Raw genomic sequence first — 20,149 nt, forward strand, 5'->3', positions numbered from 1 at the left:
CCCTAACACTCAACCACGAAGCTTCATCGGACAGAGCACATCTCGGTCCTGAAACACCACAAACAATCACGGAACCACCGAAAGCTGCGCCCCTCAGACGGCCCAACCCTGGGTCAACCGGTAAGCAGGGATTCGAACACTCCCCCTCCCAGTCCGGGTTACCTGCCACAGGCTGGCCGCGCCGCGGACAGTTCAGCCACCGCGGCGGGATCTTGTTATGAGCCATGTCTCGGGGCCGTGCAGAGCCACCCCCTCCACCAACGTTCGCCGCGCCAACGCCACCGCCTCCTTGCGATCGGCCCTGCACTAGGGGTCCCAGGCACCCGGATCCCGGCCGGGGTCCAAATCCCAGCAGCTTCTACCCGGGAAACGTCAGCGGCGGCGCGCCACTTTCATTCAGGATCAACTCCACCGCTCTAAGCGAGCCCACAATGCAGCGCTACTTCCGCCCCCAAAGGCCCCACCCACTTCTTTCCGAGGTCAGAGGGGAAGACCGAGAAGCTCCGTAGAGGGACGGGAAAGAGTTAAAGCCTTGGCGAATGGAAGGGACGCTTCTGACGTCGCCCCGCCCCGCCGAGATTCCGGCGCGCTCTTTGGGCAGCTTTGCGCAAGCGCAGGTGGCATTGTACCGGTCCCTGCAGAATGACACGTATTTTTTCCCACCTAGACAGCCTATACCTCCCCGAAAATGTAGGGAAGCCAAGCCTCTTTCACGCGTAGACTGATCCGCAGCTTCCCCAAAGGCATGTATTTTACTGGTAAAAGGGTCCTTCCCACCACTGTTACACATCTAAAGCCTGATCGCCCTTTATTCTGCCAAGCTTGACGTCCTGGCGGGATCTGGGTTTGATCTGGAATTTGGGAAGTTCTCCCTGATGCTGTTCAGGGGAACAAGCCTTAGAGAAATTATAAGGGCGAGAAATTCGAATGCCAGAAAAGAAGAATTTGGGGAGGTGTACTTCTAAGGATCCATGAAGTATCTAAAATTAATCCCAAAGCATTTTTCGAGAGTTTTGTTTACATTTCCGAAGAAAAGTTTCCGCGTATTTGGGAGTGTCGGGGGGGGGGGGGGGCATGTCTCAAAGTTACTAACTTGTGTATAATTGTCAAAGGCAGGAAGTGCCGGCCGGAATACCCACCAACTGGCGGTGTTCCTTGCCTTACCAAACAAACGGTCTTACCCTTCGAGTTAAGCAGGGGTGATTGGAAGCATTTTATAAACTCGGTCCTGTAATAAGACCTGTAGTTACCAGAGTAAAGTATTAAACGTAAAGCTGGATAAGGGGAAATTAATTATAATGTAGCAGTTTGGTTTTAAACAATGCTGTATTTGAACTGCAAGGTTGTGAGGTCGGATGGGGGGTATATTTTAAAGAGTCAGTGGGAAATTTGGGAGGCAGCTCAGCCCCTGAATGCCTGGACTCTCTCAGTAAGATTCAGAATTCCCCCATAAAGAAAGAGGGGCCAATGGCTATCTCTCTGAGAGCCTGAGTTAGGTAACACTCCTGGTCTACCTTGAAACCCTGTAAGGTCCACCTTACAACTACTGACCCTTTTGTGAGTGTATCACACCTCTTCTGACAGGACAAGATCCAGTTTCCTTACATACCAGAAGTCGGCCTAAATAGTGCCCAATTTTCTGCATACCATGCCCAGAGTGGTGAAGTGTTTGATCCTCCAAATCTCTACGGATGGAAAAGGTGAGCCTAATCTTGGGAGAATATCTCACTTTTCGGTTTATTCTGACATGTGTGTAAGGGTGCTCCTATCTGGCTTCCCAGAAGTTGGCAAAATGTCAACGAGTGATAGTCGTTGTTTTGTGTGTTCTTGGTTTTTGGTTTTTGGTTTTTTTTTTATCAATTCCCGTTTTCCCTCGCTGGCAGGGACTAAGTTGGTATCACATATGCTCGGCTTCCTTCCTCATTCTGGTGACCCCCACCACCACCACCACCACCACCACCACCACCACCACCTCCACCTCCTGCCTGTACTTTACCAGCTACAGTACATAGAAGAAATTCAGAAGGAGATCATGGTGGGCTAAGCTTGGAGCAAAGAAGGAACATGAGTCACATCTCACATAGAGGTTGAGGTTCTAAGCTCAGGATATGGGGCCAAGGAAAACAAACTCAAAACTCTGTTCCACTGCTGAGCACCAAATGAAGTCACTGACTGGCATTTAGGGTCATGTACAAAAAAGAGCGATCTTCAGACAACAGACCCACACTTTTCACAGCCAGTTTCTCCCCTCTAAGCTTCACATCTTCCTCGAGGGCATAAGTTCAGAAGCAGAACAATAAGTAGCCTCTCTCTCTCTCTTGCTTGCCTGCACAGGCCCAGGTAAGTTGATAGGAGTGGGTACAACGCGACTTCTTTGCAGTCAGATTCATAGCTGCCAACAGCTACTCTAATGTTGTAAGCCAAAAGAGGATGTACTGTGGAGCTTCTTATTTGCACAATCTCCCTCCAAGCCTAATAAGGTGTTAGTAATTTTATGTTTTTAACTTTAAGTTCAGGCCTGTTATTAGTTTAATTGTGGGCAAGCAAATAGATATGTTGAAGTCCTAACCCTTAGTCCCTCGGAATTTGAACTTTTTTGGACATAGGATCTTTACAGAGGTAACCAAGTTAAAATTTGGTCATTAGAGTGGGCCCTAATTCAGTGGGACTGGCATCTTAGGATAAGGAGAAATCTGGACTTGAAGACAGGCTTACACAGAGGGGAAGATGATGTGAAGACACAGGGAGAAGACAGCCATGTGACTACAGGAATGCATCTATAAGCCAAGGAATACCAAAGATGGCCAGCACATACCAAAAGCTAGAGGCAAGGAAAGATTCTCCTCTGGGGCTGTCAGAGAGGGCATGACCCTGCCTACAACTCGGTTTCAGACTTCTAGCCTCCAAAACTGTGCAGCAATCATTTGTTGTTTTAAGCCACTCAGCTTTGGGTACTCTTTTGTAACAGCTCCAGGAAACTGATACAAGGACCCTAAAAACTTGGATCTGCCCTTGTTGCAACCCATGCTTTCTGGATCTAAAGCTCTTGAAGCCAGTGTCCTGTGGACCAAAGTCCCTAACCTTAGTATAAATGCAGACAACTTTTCCCAATCCCTTTTAAAGGGAAATTTACCTGGCACACTCTTAGGGTTTTAGTGCCCAAAAGTCTGTTCTAAAGAACTCAGATATTCAGCCATTAGTACTAAATCACTGTTTGCTGTAAGAGCACTGAGATCTTCAAAGGCAGTATTAGGTATTTCTTCAGGTGGTAAGCATTAATTCAAGTAGCTGCCAGCATCTCCATAATCCTCACTGCCCAGGGATTTACCATCCCTGTTCCTGAGGTGGGATTCCATCCCCAGAAAATGCCCTTAGACCCAGAGGTTCATCTTCCAACAGAGGACTCTTCCACTGACAAAGCATCACAAACTGGGGGGCTTAAAACAACAGGAATTGATTCTCTCACAGTACTGGAGGCTAGACGTTCAAAAATCAAGGTGTTTGAAATCAAGGCTAACAGGGCCACCCTTTTTCCAAAGCCTCTGGAGAAGTATCCTTCCCTGCCTCTTCCAGCCTCTGGTAGCCCCAGTCATTCCTTGGTTCCAACCTCTGCTTCTTTCTTCACATGGCCAACACCCCCCCTGTGTCTGTCGTCAAGATGACGTTCTCCTGGGGCGCCTGGGTGGCTCAGTCGGTTAAGCGTCCGACTTCGACTCAGGTCATGATCTCATGGTCCGTGAGTTCAAGCCCCGCGTCGGGCTCTGCGCTGACAGCTCAGAGCCTGGAGCCTGATTCGGGTTCTGTGTCACCCTCTCTCTCTGACCCTCCCCTGTTCATGCTCTGTCTCTCTGCCTCAAAAATAAATAAACATTAAAAAAAAAAAAAAAGATGACATTCTCTTCTCTCTGTGTGGCTATGTCCTAATTTCCCTCTTCAAATCACCCCAGTCATATTGTAGTAGGGCCTAACCTATTCTAGTAAAACTTCATTTTAGCTTGATTCCATCTGCAAAAACCCTATTTCCAAATAAGGTCACGTTCACAAGTACCAGAGTTTAGAAGTTCAATGTATCTTTTGAGACAATTCAACCCATAACACCCACCCTTACCTCTGGAAGCATGTCCAGGCTTGCAGAAACAAGCTTTTCTGAACCCAGGAATTTGACTGCTGTATGTTACAGGGGCTGAGAGCAAGCCACTCCAAGATAGGTCACTTTGGCATGAAGATTATTCTGAGCTGAAGGCAATTGAGACCTTGTGGATTCAAGAGAAACTTTTGTCTCTTCCTTAACTGCATGGAAGAATCTAAACTGGGGGGTCTTTCCCAGAATAAGGATAAACCTTATCTGAGTGACCCATCTCTATTTCAAGGCAAACATCTAATTACCAAACATCTCTTCGTCTTATTGCCCCATGGTGTGCATTCCTTTTCTTTGAAGTCCCAGACCCCTACCCCTTCTCTTTAGTTGGGGATGACCTCATTTGACCTCATTTGACCTCTTTGGAATTTTCACGTCTTTGAGGATTCCCTGTACGGACACTATTAAATTTTATTTTCTCCTGTTTATCTGTCTCATGTCAATTTGATTGTTAATCTAGCTAGAAGAACCTTGAAGGGGACAAGAATTCTTGCTCCCTGAAAATGTCTTCCTTTTTAAGAGTATCATGCAGTTTTTTAGAAAGTCAGAAACTGAGACAGAGACCTTAAAAATCACCTTCCATGTCCCTCCCTGGTTTTGTATATTGCTAGCAGCTGCAGAGAATGAAATATATGAGCAAACTCAAAATCACCGTCTCTTCCCACTTTCCACCAACAGTGCTACACCTGCTTGAAGAGTTTCAAGTCTGTAGTCCGTGCTTTCAAACTTAGTCTCCCCAGAGGCTCCAGGTATTTTCTCAGTGATCCGAGACTTCTAAAGCCCAATTTCATGTCTACACATTGTTAAAAGATAAACAGGCGTATTAAAAATGTTAAGAGAAGGGGCACCTGGGTGGCTCAGTCAGTTAAGCATCTGACTCTTGATTTCAGCTCAGATCATAATCTTATGGTTCATGAGATCGAGACCCAAGTCAGGCTCTGTGCTGACAGCTTGGATCCTGCTTGAGATCCTTTCTCTCTCTCTCTCTCTTTCTCTCTCTCTCTCTCTCTCTCTCAAATAAATAAGCTTTAAAAAAAAGAGTTCATTTGAACAAAAATCATTTTGAATTGGGGCTTGCTAAACTGGAAATGGTTTGAATCACTATGGGGACAGGAGCCAGGGGAAAGACTTATATAGAGAAGGTGTAGAAGCAAAGAAAATAAATTATATTTGGCTATACCTTAAAGCCTAGTTGGCTGTTTGGGATTAGTTGTCCTTAGCATTTTGATTTCATAACCTGGAGGCATTTACAGGCTTAGATTTTGGTTTGCTTACGTAGCCTGCCATGACATTAGAGCCACTTCAGTCTAATGGCCTCCTTGTTTAATTCATTCAACATCAATTCCCAAACAAGGACTCAATATGATGACTCCAGTTCCAGGGGTGCAAATACATGCCCAACCCTGAACAGGCTCCTACATAGAGAGATCTGATTCCCCACCCACACGTTTGTGCAAGAATATTACATCTCTATTTTCTATTAATCAACCTAATCTTAATTCTGAATCCCTTCCTACTAAATAGGTAGTGTGGGGGAGGAAAAATAATATTTCCTCTACTCTTCTGAGTTTTTAGCCATTATCTCCTGTAATAAGAGAGATTAACAAGAAAAACAAAGTTTATTAATATGTATACATCAGGTATAGATGGGAGATACTCAGGGACACTTGGTAACACTTCCCACCAGAAGGCCCAAGACACCACCTTGAATACCATCTTCAAGTAAAGACCAAGATGTTGGGGGTGGGGGGGTGGTGGTGTGCATTTATGTGGAGTGACCAGGGAAAGCAGAGTAAAATGTAAACTTTGTTATGCAGATTTAAGTGGCGCTTTCTCTGTTGATAAGTTTCTTATAATTTTAGAGTCATCTTTCTCTTCCGGGTACCAAAAGGGACACATGCTCACGAATGGGGGTTTCCTTTTCCCTATAAATGGTGAATTTCCCTTACCACAACAGTAACTTCCACTCTTTTCAGAATTTCTTCTGTGTCTGCTGTTGCTCAAAAATAACCAGTTCAAAATAATCTTTCTTCCAAAGAGGTATTCTTCAGCAGGAAATGTTAGCACTGGCATTTGGGGGGGGGGGTTCCCCCACTTCTATGCCTAGAATTACATCTTCGTCCCAGGGGCTCAGACAATATATCCCCAGGCAAGGTTGGCTTCCTGCACTGACACTTGACATGACTCCTTCAGCTCTCTACTGATCATTGACCGTACTATGGGAGAAAGGGCATCTTTTGTGAGGCTGGAAGCCCTATTGCACAGGCCTTTTCTTTCTGAATGCACCTGTAGCTATTTCTCTCCGTGGCACTACAAGAGATCAGGGCCCAGTAACCAAAATCTAGAGTCTGGAGAAATATCCAATACTTTCCTTCACTAAGCAGACAGTCCCCCAGCAAGGATTAAATAAGTACATGTGACTGGATAATGTTTTGAGAAATTAACTTTTTTGGTTCAATGACAGAATGGACATATCTCATGAGAGAAGCATCAAAGATGATTCCAGTCTTCCTGTTCTACATAGGAAGGTCTCCAACTTTCTCACTAGCTCCAAGAATCCTAAGTCTATTATTTCAAATATAACAAGGAGCATTAAAAATTGTATATTGGATCATTTCTTCTGCATGATGATAAGTTGGACATATTTGAGTTAAAAAAAAAGGAACTAGAATTCCCCATTTCTCTACAACCAAAAATTAAACTGTGTATGGCCACTAGATGGAGCTAAAAACCAGGTAATCAAGCCTTCTACTGTTTCATTGACCAAGAAAGTAGGTCAGTGAGTCAGGTTCTTCAATTACATTGTGTGTGTGCCTGCTCCAAAGGTTGAATTTGGCCCTGGTTCACCAAATTCAGAATAACAGGTCAGTCTAACCTACAAGTGATTGAATAACAGTGACTAGCAGAGTGCCTCTGCTGTGCAGTTTACACAACTTTCTTCAATGGGAAATATAAAAGATTAGAAGGAAAAATAAGTAACTGCTTTCTAAACATTACTGTCAAGTCATGATGGTGTTCAGAGATATAAATAGCTATCTGTTTCTGTGTGCCATAAAAAAAAAACTTCTACTTTGAATTATGCAGAACGTTGTCTGACTTTCCATTTAAGAATAATAAAATTTTATGTATGAATTATGCTTTACCTTGCACAAAATGTTCAGAGATTCTCCAATTTGTGTCAATCCTCACAGTTCCATAAGGTAGACATTGCTATCATCTCCAGTTTATAGATGAGGAAACAGGTTCAGAGAGGTTCAGTAACTTGCCCAAAGCCTCACAGCTTAGAAGCTAAAGACCTAGGCTGCAAGGTGCTGTGCCATGCTGGAACCTGCCAGCAGTCAGGAGACCTTTGTTCATAATCCAAGCTCTGCCACCCATGCATATTAGGCTTTGAAGAGGGGAAATCACCCTTCAAGACCTGATTTGTTGTTTTCCCACTTGAAAATTATTAGATGGTCCCTAAGGCAAAGTGCCTTAAACTTAAATGCACTCAATCCCTTGGGGTCTCTTTAAAATGTAGGCTCTGATTCATGAGGTCCGGGGCAGGGCTGAGATTCTGTATTTCTTTTTTTTTTTTTTTTTTTAATAAGATGGCAGCTTTATTATTTTTTAATTATTTTTTAATTTTTAATTTTTGAGACACAGAGAGAGAGAACATGAGCGGGGATGGGGCAGAGAGAGAGGGGGACACAGAATCCGAAGCAGGCTTCAGGCTCTGAACTGACAGCACAGAGCCAGACGTGGGGATCGAACCCACAAACCACGAGATCATGACGTAAGCTGAAGTCAGATGCTTAACCTACTGAGTTACCCAGATGCCCCAAATTTATAAAAAACATTTTCGCCTACATTAACTCATTTGATCCTACCAAAACTTGGTGAATTAGATAGGGAAGATATCTTCCCCATCACAGATGAAGAGACAAAGTCTCCAGAAAGGTTATGACAGACATAGCCAGTGTCTCCTGGCTCCAACTGCCAAGCGCCTTTCACCGCACCACACCGCTTCCCTACCCTACCTCATGGTTCAACATGCATATAAATCTATGAGCAAGGAGTGTGGCTGTGCTATAGATAAAAGGAAGAAGAGAGAAAGACGTGGCATAAGCTTGGGATCACCTTATTAGGAGAAATGAATGAATGAGTAGTACACTGAGGCGGGTTGATGGCTAGGGAACATCTGAAGTTTCTGGTGATGTATTTCAAAACGCCAGGTTTGGATTCCACAGAATGCTAACTTCAAAGGTCATTGACTCACTTATCGAATGGTTGTCTTTTTTTTTTCTTTTAAGTTTACTTATTATTTTGAGAGAGAGAGAACACAAGCATGCAAGCAGGGGAGGGGAAGAGACAGAGAGAAAGAGAGAGAATCCCGAGCAGGGTCCTCATTGTCAGCACAGAGCCCAATGTGGGGCTCCATCTCACGAATTATGAGATCATGACCAGAGCCGAAATCAAGAGTTGGACACCTAACTGACTGAGCCACCCAAGCTCATAATGGTTATCTTCCATTGGGCCCTAGTTTTAGGCTCAGAAAAAGTATACTTTAAGTCTACTCTTTTCAATTCATATTTCTACTGAATGCTGACTATGTGAGGAAATCCAGAGATTACAAAGATGAAGACCCATCACTGAACCATAAAAAGCTTATTATTTAGTAGGGAGGACTTATTATTTACATTACTCATGTATCGATTCATTTAAAAATATGATGTAGCACCTTGCTATATGTCATGTACTATCCAAGGAGAACAGTGACAAATGAACACAGCAAGGCCCTTACCTCAATGACTTTACTTGGCCAGTACAGGATATGGAAAAAGTCAGCATAAGCGCCACAGGGGGGCGCTGTGGGGGGCTGCCCACCCTTCCACGAATCACAGAGAGGGATATCTGTCCCAATCTTGAAGAGTCAGGGGAAGCTTCCAAGAGGAGGTCACGTAAGCTGAGCTGAGCTGGGGGTCTGGGGGACCATATGTGCAAAGGTCTAAAAGCAATGGTGTGTGGTAAATATTTAACAACCATCTCTCTGGGGATAGGCAAGCACGCCCTAATTTGTAGATTTTGCCAATGTCCTTGATATCAATACTCCCACCAAGGCAGACTTTAAGCTCCCAACATGACATCCCTAAACATGGGTTTGGGAAGAAGTAAGTACTTCACAAGCAGGTACAAATCAGCTCTAGAGTACCACTGCCTAGAGGTGCAAGTACATGCTGTGAGGAACCCCAAGCAACTCTGTGGGGTGTGTGAGGCTTGGGCAGCAGGTAGGGGAGGCGAGTGCAGATAGAAGAGGGAATAGGGAGAGGAAGGCTGGAAAATGACCAAATGCCACTTCAGAGTTTGGAGGTGATCCCAAGGTAAATATGGAGTCATTGAATGGTTGTTGTTTTTTTAATGTTTATTTTTGAAAGAGAGAGAGAGGGAGAGCACGCGTGCGCGGATCTTCTGTTCCCCTCTGTCTCTCTGCCCTTCCCCAAACCCGATGTGGGGCTCAAACCCACAAACCGTGACATCATGACCTGAGCTGATATCAAAGTCAAACACTTAACTGAGCCACCCAGGTGCCCTTCATTGAATGGTTTTAAGAAGGGAGTGACCCCACTGAGAGTAATATATAGAGAGTAATGGAGACAGAAGCCCGATAACAGTATTCTGCAGTGTGAATGAGAAGTGATAAAGTGGACAGAGTGGAGACAGTGAGTGCAGGCAATACCTATACTTGCCTGTGAAGCAAAAGGAGCAAGGAGCTAAGGCAGTAACTGTTGGAAGCCAAACTTGAAGCCAAAGGGTTTGATTCAGAGATTTTTTTTAATATAAAAAAAGATGATTACACTTCAGTGAATTACAATTCAATGAATATGACAAAAAGCCAGTGGAGAGAGAGATGAGGGGACAACTGATGGAGTGCGCCCTCTGAGGACAGGGAAGGATAGGATCCCAGGTACAGGATAGAGTACAGGATAGAGTAATAGAAGTACCATGAGATTACAGGGTTGTAAGTTCATGACCCATGTTGACGGTAGAAATTACTTAAAAAGAAATCTTAAAAAAATAAAATACAATAGAAGTACCATGAGATTTAACGTTTTATTCATGCTAAAAAAAAAAAAAATCCAAAGTAGCACTTTGAAGGCAAGACCCTAGTCAGTTTTACTCAATGCAGTAGCCTCAGAACCTAGAATGATGGCTGGAAATACAGCAGGTATTTGCTGAGTGAATTAACTCATGAATGGATAAAAGTAACCATTATTTAGACACACTTTGAACCAGGACTGTGAAAGTTATTTTCACACATATTCTTTAATTCTTACAACAACACTTAAGAAGTAAATAATTATTTCCATTTTACAGATGAGAAAAGAGAAGCTTAGATTGAGAAATGAAAGAGTTCAGGACGTGCCATCCAAATTACGTTGCTTGGGGCTATTGATTATTTGGAGCTGAAGGTATTTCAGAAAATGCAGATGCAGGAGGGTCTTTCTGATCTACCCTTTTCTACCTAAAAACAAAACCATAAAATTTCCCATGAGAAAAGTACCCTCCCTGTACCAGGAAGAGAAAAACATCCTTATCACCAGAAGACTGGGAATTGACACAGAAATGGGTCTGTACAAACAAACTTACTAATAGCCCCTTTCTTCCACTGGCTTCCTTTTCATTTATCTCCTAGCCACTTTTCCACAATTTACTGCCCTTCACTGAACCCCTTTGTCGTATCATTTCGTCACAAATTTATGGTACCTTTGTCTAAAAGGTATAAATGCTTCCTGTTCCTGTCACTTCTTCCAGTCTTCATTTTCTTGTGAAAGCTCTCACGCACATGCAAAAATGTAATAAAATCTGTCCACTTTTCTCCTATGAACAGTCTTGTATCAGTTTAGTTCTTAGGCCCACCTCCAGAACCCAAGAAAGGAGAGGGGAATTTTTCCTCCCACACAGAAACATAACCCATAACCACACAGCTATTGAGTGGCAGGCATGGGATTTGATCCAGGTCAATCTGACTCAAAATTGTGGTTTTACCAATGACTATGGAAAAAAAAAAAAGACTGTGATTTTAAGTGTCTGGGTTCTAAATATTCAATAACTTTGTCAGATTACCATATTAGCAAATATTGATGCCTTAACCCACTCCAGACCAATTGAGTTGGAATCCTTGGAAGTGGGGGGCACGTGAGTGGCTCAGTCAGTTAAGTGTCCAACTCTTGATTACAGCTCAGGTCATGATCTCACCATTTGTGAGATCAATCCCCCCACCAAGCTCTGCACTGACAGCAGGGAGCCTGCTTGGGATTCTCTCTCTCCCTGTCTCTCTGCCCCTCCCCAGCTTGTGCACATGCTCGCTCGCTCTCTATCTCTCTCTCTCAAAATAAATACACTTTAAAAAAAAAAAAAGAATCCCTGGAAGTGGGACCCAGATGTCCTATTTTAAAACTCTTGTAGGTGATTCTAATGTGCACAGAAGGTTGGGAACTGCTTCCTTGGGTCACTTTCTAATATGAGGTTGTAGGTATCATCTACCTGTCATTTTATTTTGAGGCAACATCTCTGCAAGTCCACCAAAGCAAAGATTGCTTCTTCTTTTTCTTGGGTTACTAAAGTACCAGGCACACACAGTGAGTCTCTTGTAATTGGAAAGTGTCAGCAATAACACCTATCCAATACCTTGTGGAGAAATACTAAATATTTGAAGTAAAAATTTTAAATATTTGAGAAAGGAAAAGGAAGACTTTTGCTTACTTGCATCAGCAGAATAAGTAGAAATGAGCTAATTATGGGCAGAATAGCATTACAGTTAAGCATGCTGCCCTTGGAGCCACAAATCCCAGCTCTCATGGTCACTAACTGTATGTCCTTCAGCAAGTCTCTGAACCTCTCTGCTCACTGCTTTCCTCCCCTAGGAAATAGAGACGATGTCAGCAACTCCTTCACAGGATTGTTAAGAGAGTGAAATGAGCTAATATGTGTGAAGCACATGCAGCTCAGAAGCATTTGGGGTCATCTAGGGCTGTAATGCCTATCTTTCCCTGCTAGGGAAAGAGGATTTTGTCCGTTTTCTTGCCAACCATATCTCAAGTCCTAGAACAGGGCCTGCCACAATGTGGCCTCTCCATAAATGCTGATTATTGTTGTCATTTTTGAAATTAGATAATTAAAACAAATGTTATGTGGTGTGTGCCATTTAAAAATAGTCATTGATTCTAAAGCTAAAAATACACCATTTGCTCATAAATCATGTTATGCCATCATACTTTCAAAGGAACTTGGTGAGCCACCATAAGATAAAGAAACTGAGGGGCTCCTGGTGGCTCAGTCGTTTGAGTGTCTGACTCTTGATTTCAGCTCAGATCATGATCCCAGGGTTGGGTTGAGCCCTGAGTGGGGCTCTGCACTGAGTGTGGAGCCTGCTTGAAATTCTCTTTCTCTCCTTCCCCTCTCCCCTACTTGTGCTCCCTCTCTGTCTTTCTAAAAGAAAAACAATAAAGAAATTGAGAGCATCGTTTTAAAAATATGGTGAGACATAACTATACAGAACAAATTGATGGTTACCAGAAGGGAGGTGGGTGGGGGGGATGAGTTAAATAGGTGATGGGGATTAAGGAGTGCACTTGCTGTGATGAGCACCAGGTGATATATGGAAGTGTTGAATCACTATATAATACACCTGAAAGTAATATTACACTGTATGTTAACTAACTGGAATTTAAATAAAAACTTTAAAAATATATGGTGAGGGGTGCCTGGGTGGCTCAGTCGGTTAAGCGTCCGACTTCGGCTCAGGTCACGATCTCGCAGTCCGTGAGTTCGAGCCCCGCATCGGGCTCTGTGCTGACAGCTCAGAGCCTGGAGCCTGTTTCCGATTCTGTGTCTCCCTCTCTCTCTGCCCCTCCCCCGTTCATGCTCTGTCTCTCTCTGTCCCAAAAATAAATAAACGTAAAAAAAAAAAAAAAAAAAATTAAAAAAAATATATGGTGAGACAGTCAAACCTTAAATTTTACATATGTCATCATCCAAATATTTTTTAAATATTTATTTATTTATTTATTTTAAGACAGAGAGAGTAAGCAGGGAAGGGGCAAAGAGAGAGAGAGAGAGAGAGTCCTAAGCAGACACTGCATTGTCAGAACAGAGCCTGACTCAGGGCTCTATCTCACCAACTGTGATCTGAGCCGAAATCAAGAACCAGAGGTTTAACCAACTGAGCCACCCAGGCGCCCTATCATCCAAATAATATTGACTTTCGGTTAGATTTAAAATATGCAAAAATGAAAAGCATCAAATATTAAGATTATGGAATTTAGTGATTTTACCCTTTTCCTCAGATTTCTTTCACTATTATTCCACCATCATTTCTTTATCTGTTTTTCCTCCTGACAGCAAACTGAGAGCAACCTCATCTGCTCTTGAGAAAGAGAAAGAAAAGACAGGAACTAGTCCAACAGTTGAACTGCACTGAATAGTTTAATGCTACCCTTTTAACAGCTGGAAATTTTTCATGGAATTGTTCCAACCACTCCTCAACTTGGGAAAAAATCATTCAGGAACCTTCTGCCTTACAAGCAATTCATAACCCCTGGCAAAGTTGAATCTAAAAAATATACAACGTGCCTATGAGTCATCCTTAAAATACTTTTCTTCAATAAGCTTCTGTAATGGGGAAAAATTATCATTCCACACAAGCTTCTGAGACTTGTTACCACTTTGCAGATTGAATAACCCTTGGAGACAAGGCAATCTACGGGCTAGACAGCCTGGAAACAGCTTCCAGACCAATCAGCTGCTGGGAAACAGTTTTTGGCCCAATCACCCACCTGGAAACTGTACATGGACCACTCGCTGTCTTCTAAGAACCACTTCTCCTAAAATCTGCCACTGCTGCCTTGCAAACCAAACCAGAGAGAGAAAATATACCTGAATTATTTCTACACTGACCTTGTGAGTCCCAGCCCATCTGTGCCCTTTTGACAAGTGCTTCGAACTCCATGCCCCTCAGTGGAATTCATTCTGTATTGAATAATTTTTTGGCCAAGCCCTATCCTTTGTGGAAAGAGGTAAGGAATAAATACATTTAAGAATGTATCATTTTGTACATTATAGCGGGTTTTTTAATGTTATTTTATGTTTTTTTTTTTTCATTCAAACTAGGTGATTGCCAACCTTAGCTGCACATTGGAATCACCTGGGGAGTATTAAAAATCTTGATGCCTAGGCTTCACCCTGGACCAATTAAATCAGAATTTCTGTCATCAGTCTTTATTAAAGCTCCATAGATTATTCTAGTGTGTGTCAGGGAGCAAGAATGTCCTGTCCCCTTCAAGGTCTTTGTAGCTGGACTAAGAATCAAATTGACACGAGACAGATTAACAGGAGAAAATAAAATTTAATAGCATTCCTAGGGGGAATCCACTCAGACATGGAAATAAGGTATATATGTCATTCTGAACTAAGGAGAAGGGAGTAGAAGTCTGGGATTTCAAAAGGAAAAAATGCAATTCACAGGAAAATGAAAAGGAGTGCATGTTTGGTAAACAAATGTTTGCTGGGCCACTCAAAAACAAGGGGACACAGAGGACTTTGATCAAACAGGCCTTGCTGGATTCCTCCCTGTCTACCATATCGAGTTCCTAGTGTAAGGTAGTTCTTTATGGTGATAGCTCTCTTCTTGGAGCAGATCCTCTATCTAAATGCTTTTTAGGCAGTTGAGGGGGAGGTAAAGAACTTTTCCTAAACGTGTTGGATTTCGATTGCTTTTTAACTCAAAATAATCTTCATGCCGTAATAGCCTAGGCTTGGGGCAGCCTACCCTTGGCCCCTACCTATGCATCTTAAGTTGAAAACAACTGCCTAACTAGATCTTAAGAACTTGCCAAAGGCAAGCAATTTCTTGCATTTTGCATTATCTCACCCTGCCCTGCCTAGACAGTTTTTCTGCCAAGCCTTGGCAATCAGTTGATAGTAAACACACAGGGAGTTTCAGCAAGGTGCCTGGGATCTGGGGTAAGATCAGGACTACGTCACCCTCTGAGCTCAGTAAGGGAATATGGAATAGTTGTAAGAGCTTGTTATTGTGGACTCAGGTCTGTGTTTGAGGTTTATCTCTATCACCATCTAACTCTCTGTCCTAAACTAAGTTAAATGTAAAATGGGGAAATGAAAGTATCTGTTTGAGAGGATGTCATGAAGATCACATTAGATAGTAATAAGTAAAGCACTTAGCCTGGCCCTGGGTACTTGCTCCATAAATAGCCAACTAAGAATAAACACAAAATTGTTGAGATGACCCACTTGCAAAAGTAATCCTTCCTAAGAGATGATTTGTAACATTAGCAGGGCTTAGAAAGTAACCTGCAGTGACAGTGTTCAAAGTGTATCCTCAGGCCTGTTATTTAACTCAACAGAAATGTAATCGAATCAACCCTCCTGTAACTTGAACATTTCAAGTAACATTATAGTAAGGGAAGTGTCCTTGCCTGCACAGTCGATAAAAAGAAGAAGGGGCACCTGGATGGCTCAGTGGGTTAAGAGTCCAACTTCAGCTCAGGTCATGATCTCACAGTTGGTGAGTTTGAGCCCCGCAACGGGCTCTGTGCTGACAGCTCAGAGCCTAGAGCCTCTCTTTCTGCTCCCGTGCCGCTTGTGCTCTGTGGTGGGACCATTTTTATTCAAGCTTTTGGGAGACTCTCTTGGATTATTGGAATGATAAGAAAGAAACTGCACTGCTAGTCCAGCTGCAATTTGACTCTTTAGAATCAATAGCCATTTTGGATTCAGGAAATCCTTGGAGAATATCAAACCTTACCCTATTACAAAGCCTCCTGGATCTGGGAGTTAGAACTATACATATAGCAGCCTGGTCTTTTGTCCTTGAGAAACCTCCTCTCAAAACCCAGCACATAGTAGGAAAAACTTTTCTAAATCTAATTACATTTACATTTTAGTTTGTTAGGGCAGGAACTTCTGTTTTTAATTAACCTCTGCTGGTCTCCATCTGCATGCAGGACACACAGTGAACTTGATTCTTCCAGTATCTTCAAGAAGCCTTAGGAATAAATCAATTATAGATCTATTAACTCTTTCAAGCTATACAGCTTCTGGCTCATGACATTTCACTTTGCACCTGCCTCTCCATCCCCAGCTAGGCATCTTACCAATATGTATCGCTGGTCATAAATGAAAATAGAAATTTCTTCTGCTATGGATATAAAGGGAGGGACTAAATCTGCTCTAAAAAATAGTCTTTTTTATATTCCCCAGAAAATAAACTATTATTTAATGATTCCAACTATTTTCTAAATGATGCCTTCATATCCTCAGTGTAATTGCAGCCCTTTAATAAGCTTTATTTAATAAATAATACTCCTGAGGCTTGAGAGAGCTCATATAGGAGTTAACACGCATAATTTATTTCCCAGGGTATGGATAATATAGACTCAAAATTGTAATTTGTCATCAGTATATACTATGAGTATAACATACAGTGACAATTTTTTCTTTGTTAAAAACTTTTTAAATGTTTATTTATTTTTGAGAGAGAGAGACAGAGACAGAGACAGAGATGGAGCACAAGTAGGGGAGGGGCAAAGAGAGAGGAAGACATAGAATCTGAAACAGGCTCAGCTCTGAGCTGTCAGCACAGAGCCCAATGCGGGGCTCAAACTCACAAACCTGTGAGATCATGACCTGAGCCAAAATCAGACACTAAACCAACTGAGCCACCCAGGAGCCCCTGACAATTTTTTCACATACATTCCTAGTTGTTTCATATACATCCCTAGTTGTTCCAGTCACATTTGTTGACATGACTGTCATTTTCCCCATTGAGTTTCCCTGGCACCTTTGTTGAAAATCAGTTAATTGTATATGTGTGAGTCTATTTCTGGATTCTATTGTGTTCCATTGATCTATTTACACCAATATTACACTGTCTTGATGACTGTAGAGCTTCTTAGTAATCTTGAAATCAGGTAGTAAAGTCTTCCGACATTGTCCTTTTTCAAGATCATTTTAGCTGTTCTGTATCCTTTGCAATTTCACATAAACTTTACTACCAGCTTGTAAATTTCTTTTAAAATTATCCTGCTTGAATTTTGACTGGATGGCTGTAACTCTATAGATCAATTTACAGAGGGTAGGCATAATACAACTATGGAGGCTTCCAATTCATGAACAATTAACCACTCCATTTATTTAGACATTTATCCCTATAATATTTTATATTTTTATTTTCTTGTAAATCATATTATCTTTCAGTTATATGTATGGCCCAGTAACATAAAATGTATCTTGGTGAATGTTCAATGTGCACATTGAACAGGGGTGCCTGGGTGGCTCAGTCAGTTAAGCGTCTGACTTCAGCTCAGGTCATGATCTCATGGTTTGTGGGTTTGAGCCCCATGTTGGGCTTTGTGCTGACAGCACGGAGTCTGCTTGGGATTCTCTTTCTCCCTCTCTCTCTGCCTCTACCCTGCTTGCACTCTCTGTTTCAAAATAAATAAATAAACTTTATAAAAAAAATAAAATAAAATTATTGGATCATCTAAGTATGTCAGGTCAAATTGGTGAGAGTATTGCTTAAATCTTCTATATCCTTATTGTTATTTTGTCAGTTATTCTATCACATACTGATAAAAGAGTACTCAAATCTCCAAATATACTTACAGATTTATTTCTTTATTATCAATTTTTCCTTTTACATACTTTGAAGCTCTGTTATTAGGTGTATATACACTCAGGAATTTTACTTCTTCTTGATCAGTTGCCCCTTTTATTATTACAATACCATTCTTTATCCCTGGAAATACTCTTTTTCTTTAAATCTGTTTCCTCTGATATATAGAAATACTAGCTTTCTGACGTTCAGTGTTTGCATGGTATAGATTTTTTACTCTTTAATTTTCAAACTGTTTTTATATTTAAATGCATCTCTTGTAAATAGTATATAATTGGGTCATGCTTTTTATCCATGCTGATAATCGCTGTCTTTTTATCGGACTATTTATTCTGCTTGTATTTAGTATAATTACATTAAAACATTATCATACAAAATACATATAAAGAATTACTAAAGATTAAAAATAAAAAGGCTGGGGGGCGCCTGAGTGGCTCAGTTGGTTAAGCATCCAACTTTGGCTCAGGTCATGATTTCCCAGCTTGTGAGTTCGAGCTCCGCGTTGGGCTCTGTGCTGACAGCTCAGAGCCTAGACCCTGGCAGGTTCTGTATCTCCCTCGCTCTCTGTCCCTCCCCCATTTGCACTCTGTATCTCTCTCAAAAATAAATAAATAATTTAAAAATGGTAATAAATAAATAAATAAATAAAATAAAATAATAAAAATAAAAAGGCTGGGGCACCTGACTGGCTCAGAGTCTTAATCTCAGGGTCATGAGTTCAGGCCCCACATTGTGAGTGGAGCCTAGTGAGAATAAAATTTAAATATTAAATAAATAAATAGGCAAACACTCCAATATATATATATATATATATATATATATATATATATATATATATATATATATGTCAAGGCATAGGGAAATATGTTGCAGGTGTATTTAAGTCTACCCCTTCATTATTTATTTCTTATTTGTCCCCTCTCTTCTTTGTTCCTCCTTTTTGGTCTTCTTTTGGATTGAGTATTTTTTGTATTCCAGCCTAACTCCTCTATTGGCTTTTTTTCTAACATTTTTAAAGTGATTGCTAAAGATTACAATATGCATCCTTAATTCATCGCAGTCTACCTCGAATTGATATTATACCACTTCATGTAGAATGTAAGAGTCTTACAACAGTACACGGTAACAATTTTTGATAAAAGTTGTATCTTGTTTGAAACTTCAGATTTATATATGTGTATTTATTTATTTATTTATTTATTTATTTATTTATTTATCAAAACTCATTAAATAGAACATGTAGGATGTTTGCATTTCACTGTATATGACTTTTACCACACACACACACACAAAAGGAAACATAAAGAAACATTAAGCTCTAGTTAATGATATGCATACTGACATGTCAAGGGATGAAGTTTACTGATGTCTGCAACTTCTTTGATACACATTAAAAGATAAGATGAATTGATGAATGCCAAGAAGAATGGCTAGATGGATAAATACGTGACAAAACAAATATAATAAAACATTAATTGCAGAGTGTAGATAATTCTTTCAATTTTCCTCTTTCTTTAAAAATGTTCATAATAAAATGTTTGATAAAAAAGCCACTATTCTGTCCAACTTCAGCCAGGTCACAATCGCGCGGTCCGTGAGTTCGAGCCCCACGTCAGGCTCAGGGCTGATGGCTCAGAGCCTGGAGCCTGTTTCTGATTCTGTGTCTCCCTCTCTCTCTGCCCCTCCCCTGTTCATGCTCTGTCTCTCTCTGTCCCAAAAATAAATAAACGTTGAAAAAAAAATTAAAAAAAAAAAAAGCCACTATTCTGGGGTGCCTGGGTGACTCAGTCAGTTAAGCGTCTGACTTTGGCTCAGGTCATGATCTCATGGTTTATGGGTTTGAGCCCTGCACCAGGCTCTGCCCTGACAGTGAGGATCCTGTTTGGGATTCTTTTTCTCCCTCTATCTCTGCTCCTTCCCTGCTCGTGCTGACTCTCTCTCAATATAAATAAATAAACTTTTTAGAAAAGCCCCTCTTCTAATGTGACATGAAAATTAAAATCTAATTTGTTTTGTAATGTCAATTAATTATATAATGAAACCTTAAGGACAGAAAAAATTATGCACATAAATTTTGTTGTGGTGATGACCTTAAAGCTCTATCTCAGTAACTCCTTGACCTTCTTAATTCCAGACCTGGCCTGAATCCTAAATTCAGCACTGTCTGTAAGGCTGCACAAGATCTCACCTTTGTGGGCATTTCCAGCCTCCTCCAGCAGCCCTCTTCCCCTGGCTCTCTGCCCACCAGGCATATGAGACTTTCAGTTCCCTGAATGCCCTGGGCTCCTGCTTGCCTGAGGCCCCAAGGCCTCCACCGAAACTGTTTCCTTGCCTGGAGT

General features: G+C 41.5%; 1 protein-coding gene and 1 long non-coding RNA gene across 12 annotated transcripts in view; one reads left to right on the forward strand and one right to left on the reverse strand.

The window, feature by feature from the left end:
- Positions 1-455, reverse strand: part of RNGTT (RNA guanylyltransferase and 5'-phosphatase) — a 312,630-nt gene extending 312,175 nt beyond the window's left edge. Inside the window, exon 1 of the mRNA XM_011282466.4 lies at positions 163-455. Within this exon, the coding sequence (XP_011280768.1) occupies positions 163-226 (64 nt within the window). The 5' untranslated portion in view covers positions 227-455. The remainder of the gene's footprint in view (positions 1-162) is intronic.
- A 1,124-nt stretch (positions 456-1,579) lies between these two features.
- Positions 1,580-20,149, forward strand: part of LOC102900645 — a 47,071-nt gene continuing 28,501 nt past the window's right edge. For all 11 annotated transcript variants that reach the window (XR_006597998.1, XR_006598000.1, XR_002157264.2 and 8 more), the window contains exons 1-2: positions 1,580-1,700; positions 13,520-14,193. This is a non-coding gene — a long non-coding RNA (uncharacterized LOC102900645). The remainder of the gene's footprint in view (positions 1,701-13,519; positions 14,194-20,149) is intronic.

The sequence above is a fragment of the Felis catus genome, chromosome B2, assembly GCF_018350175.1.
Source record: "Felis catus isolate Fca126 chromosome B2, F.catus_Fca126_mat1.0, whole genome shotgun sequence".
Lineage (NCBI taxonomy): Eukaryota > Metazoa > Chordata > Mammalia > Carnivora > Felidae > Felis > Felis catus.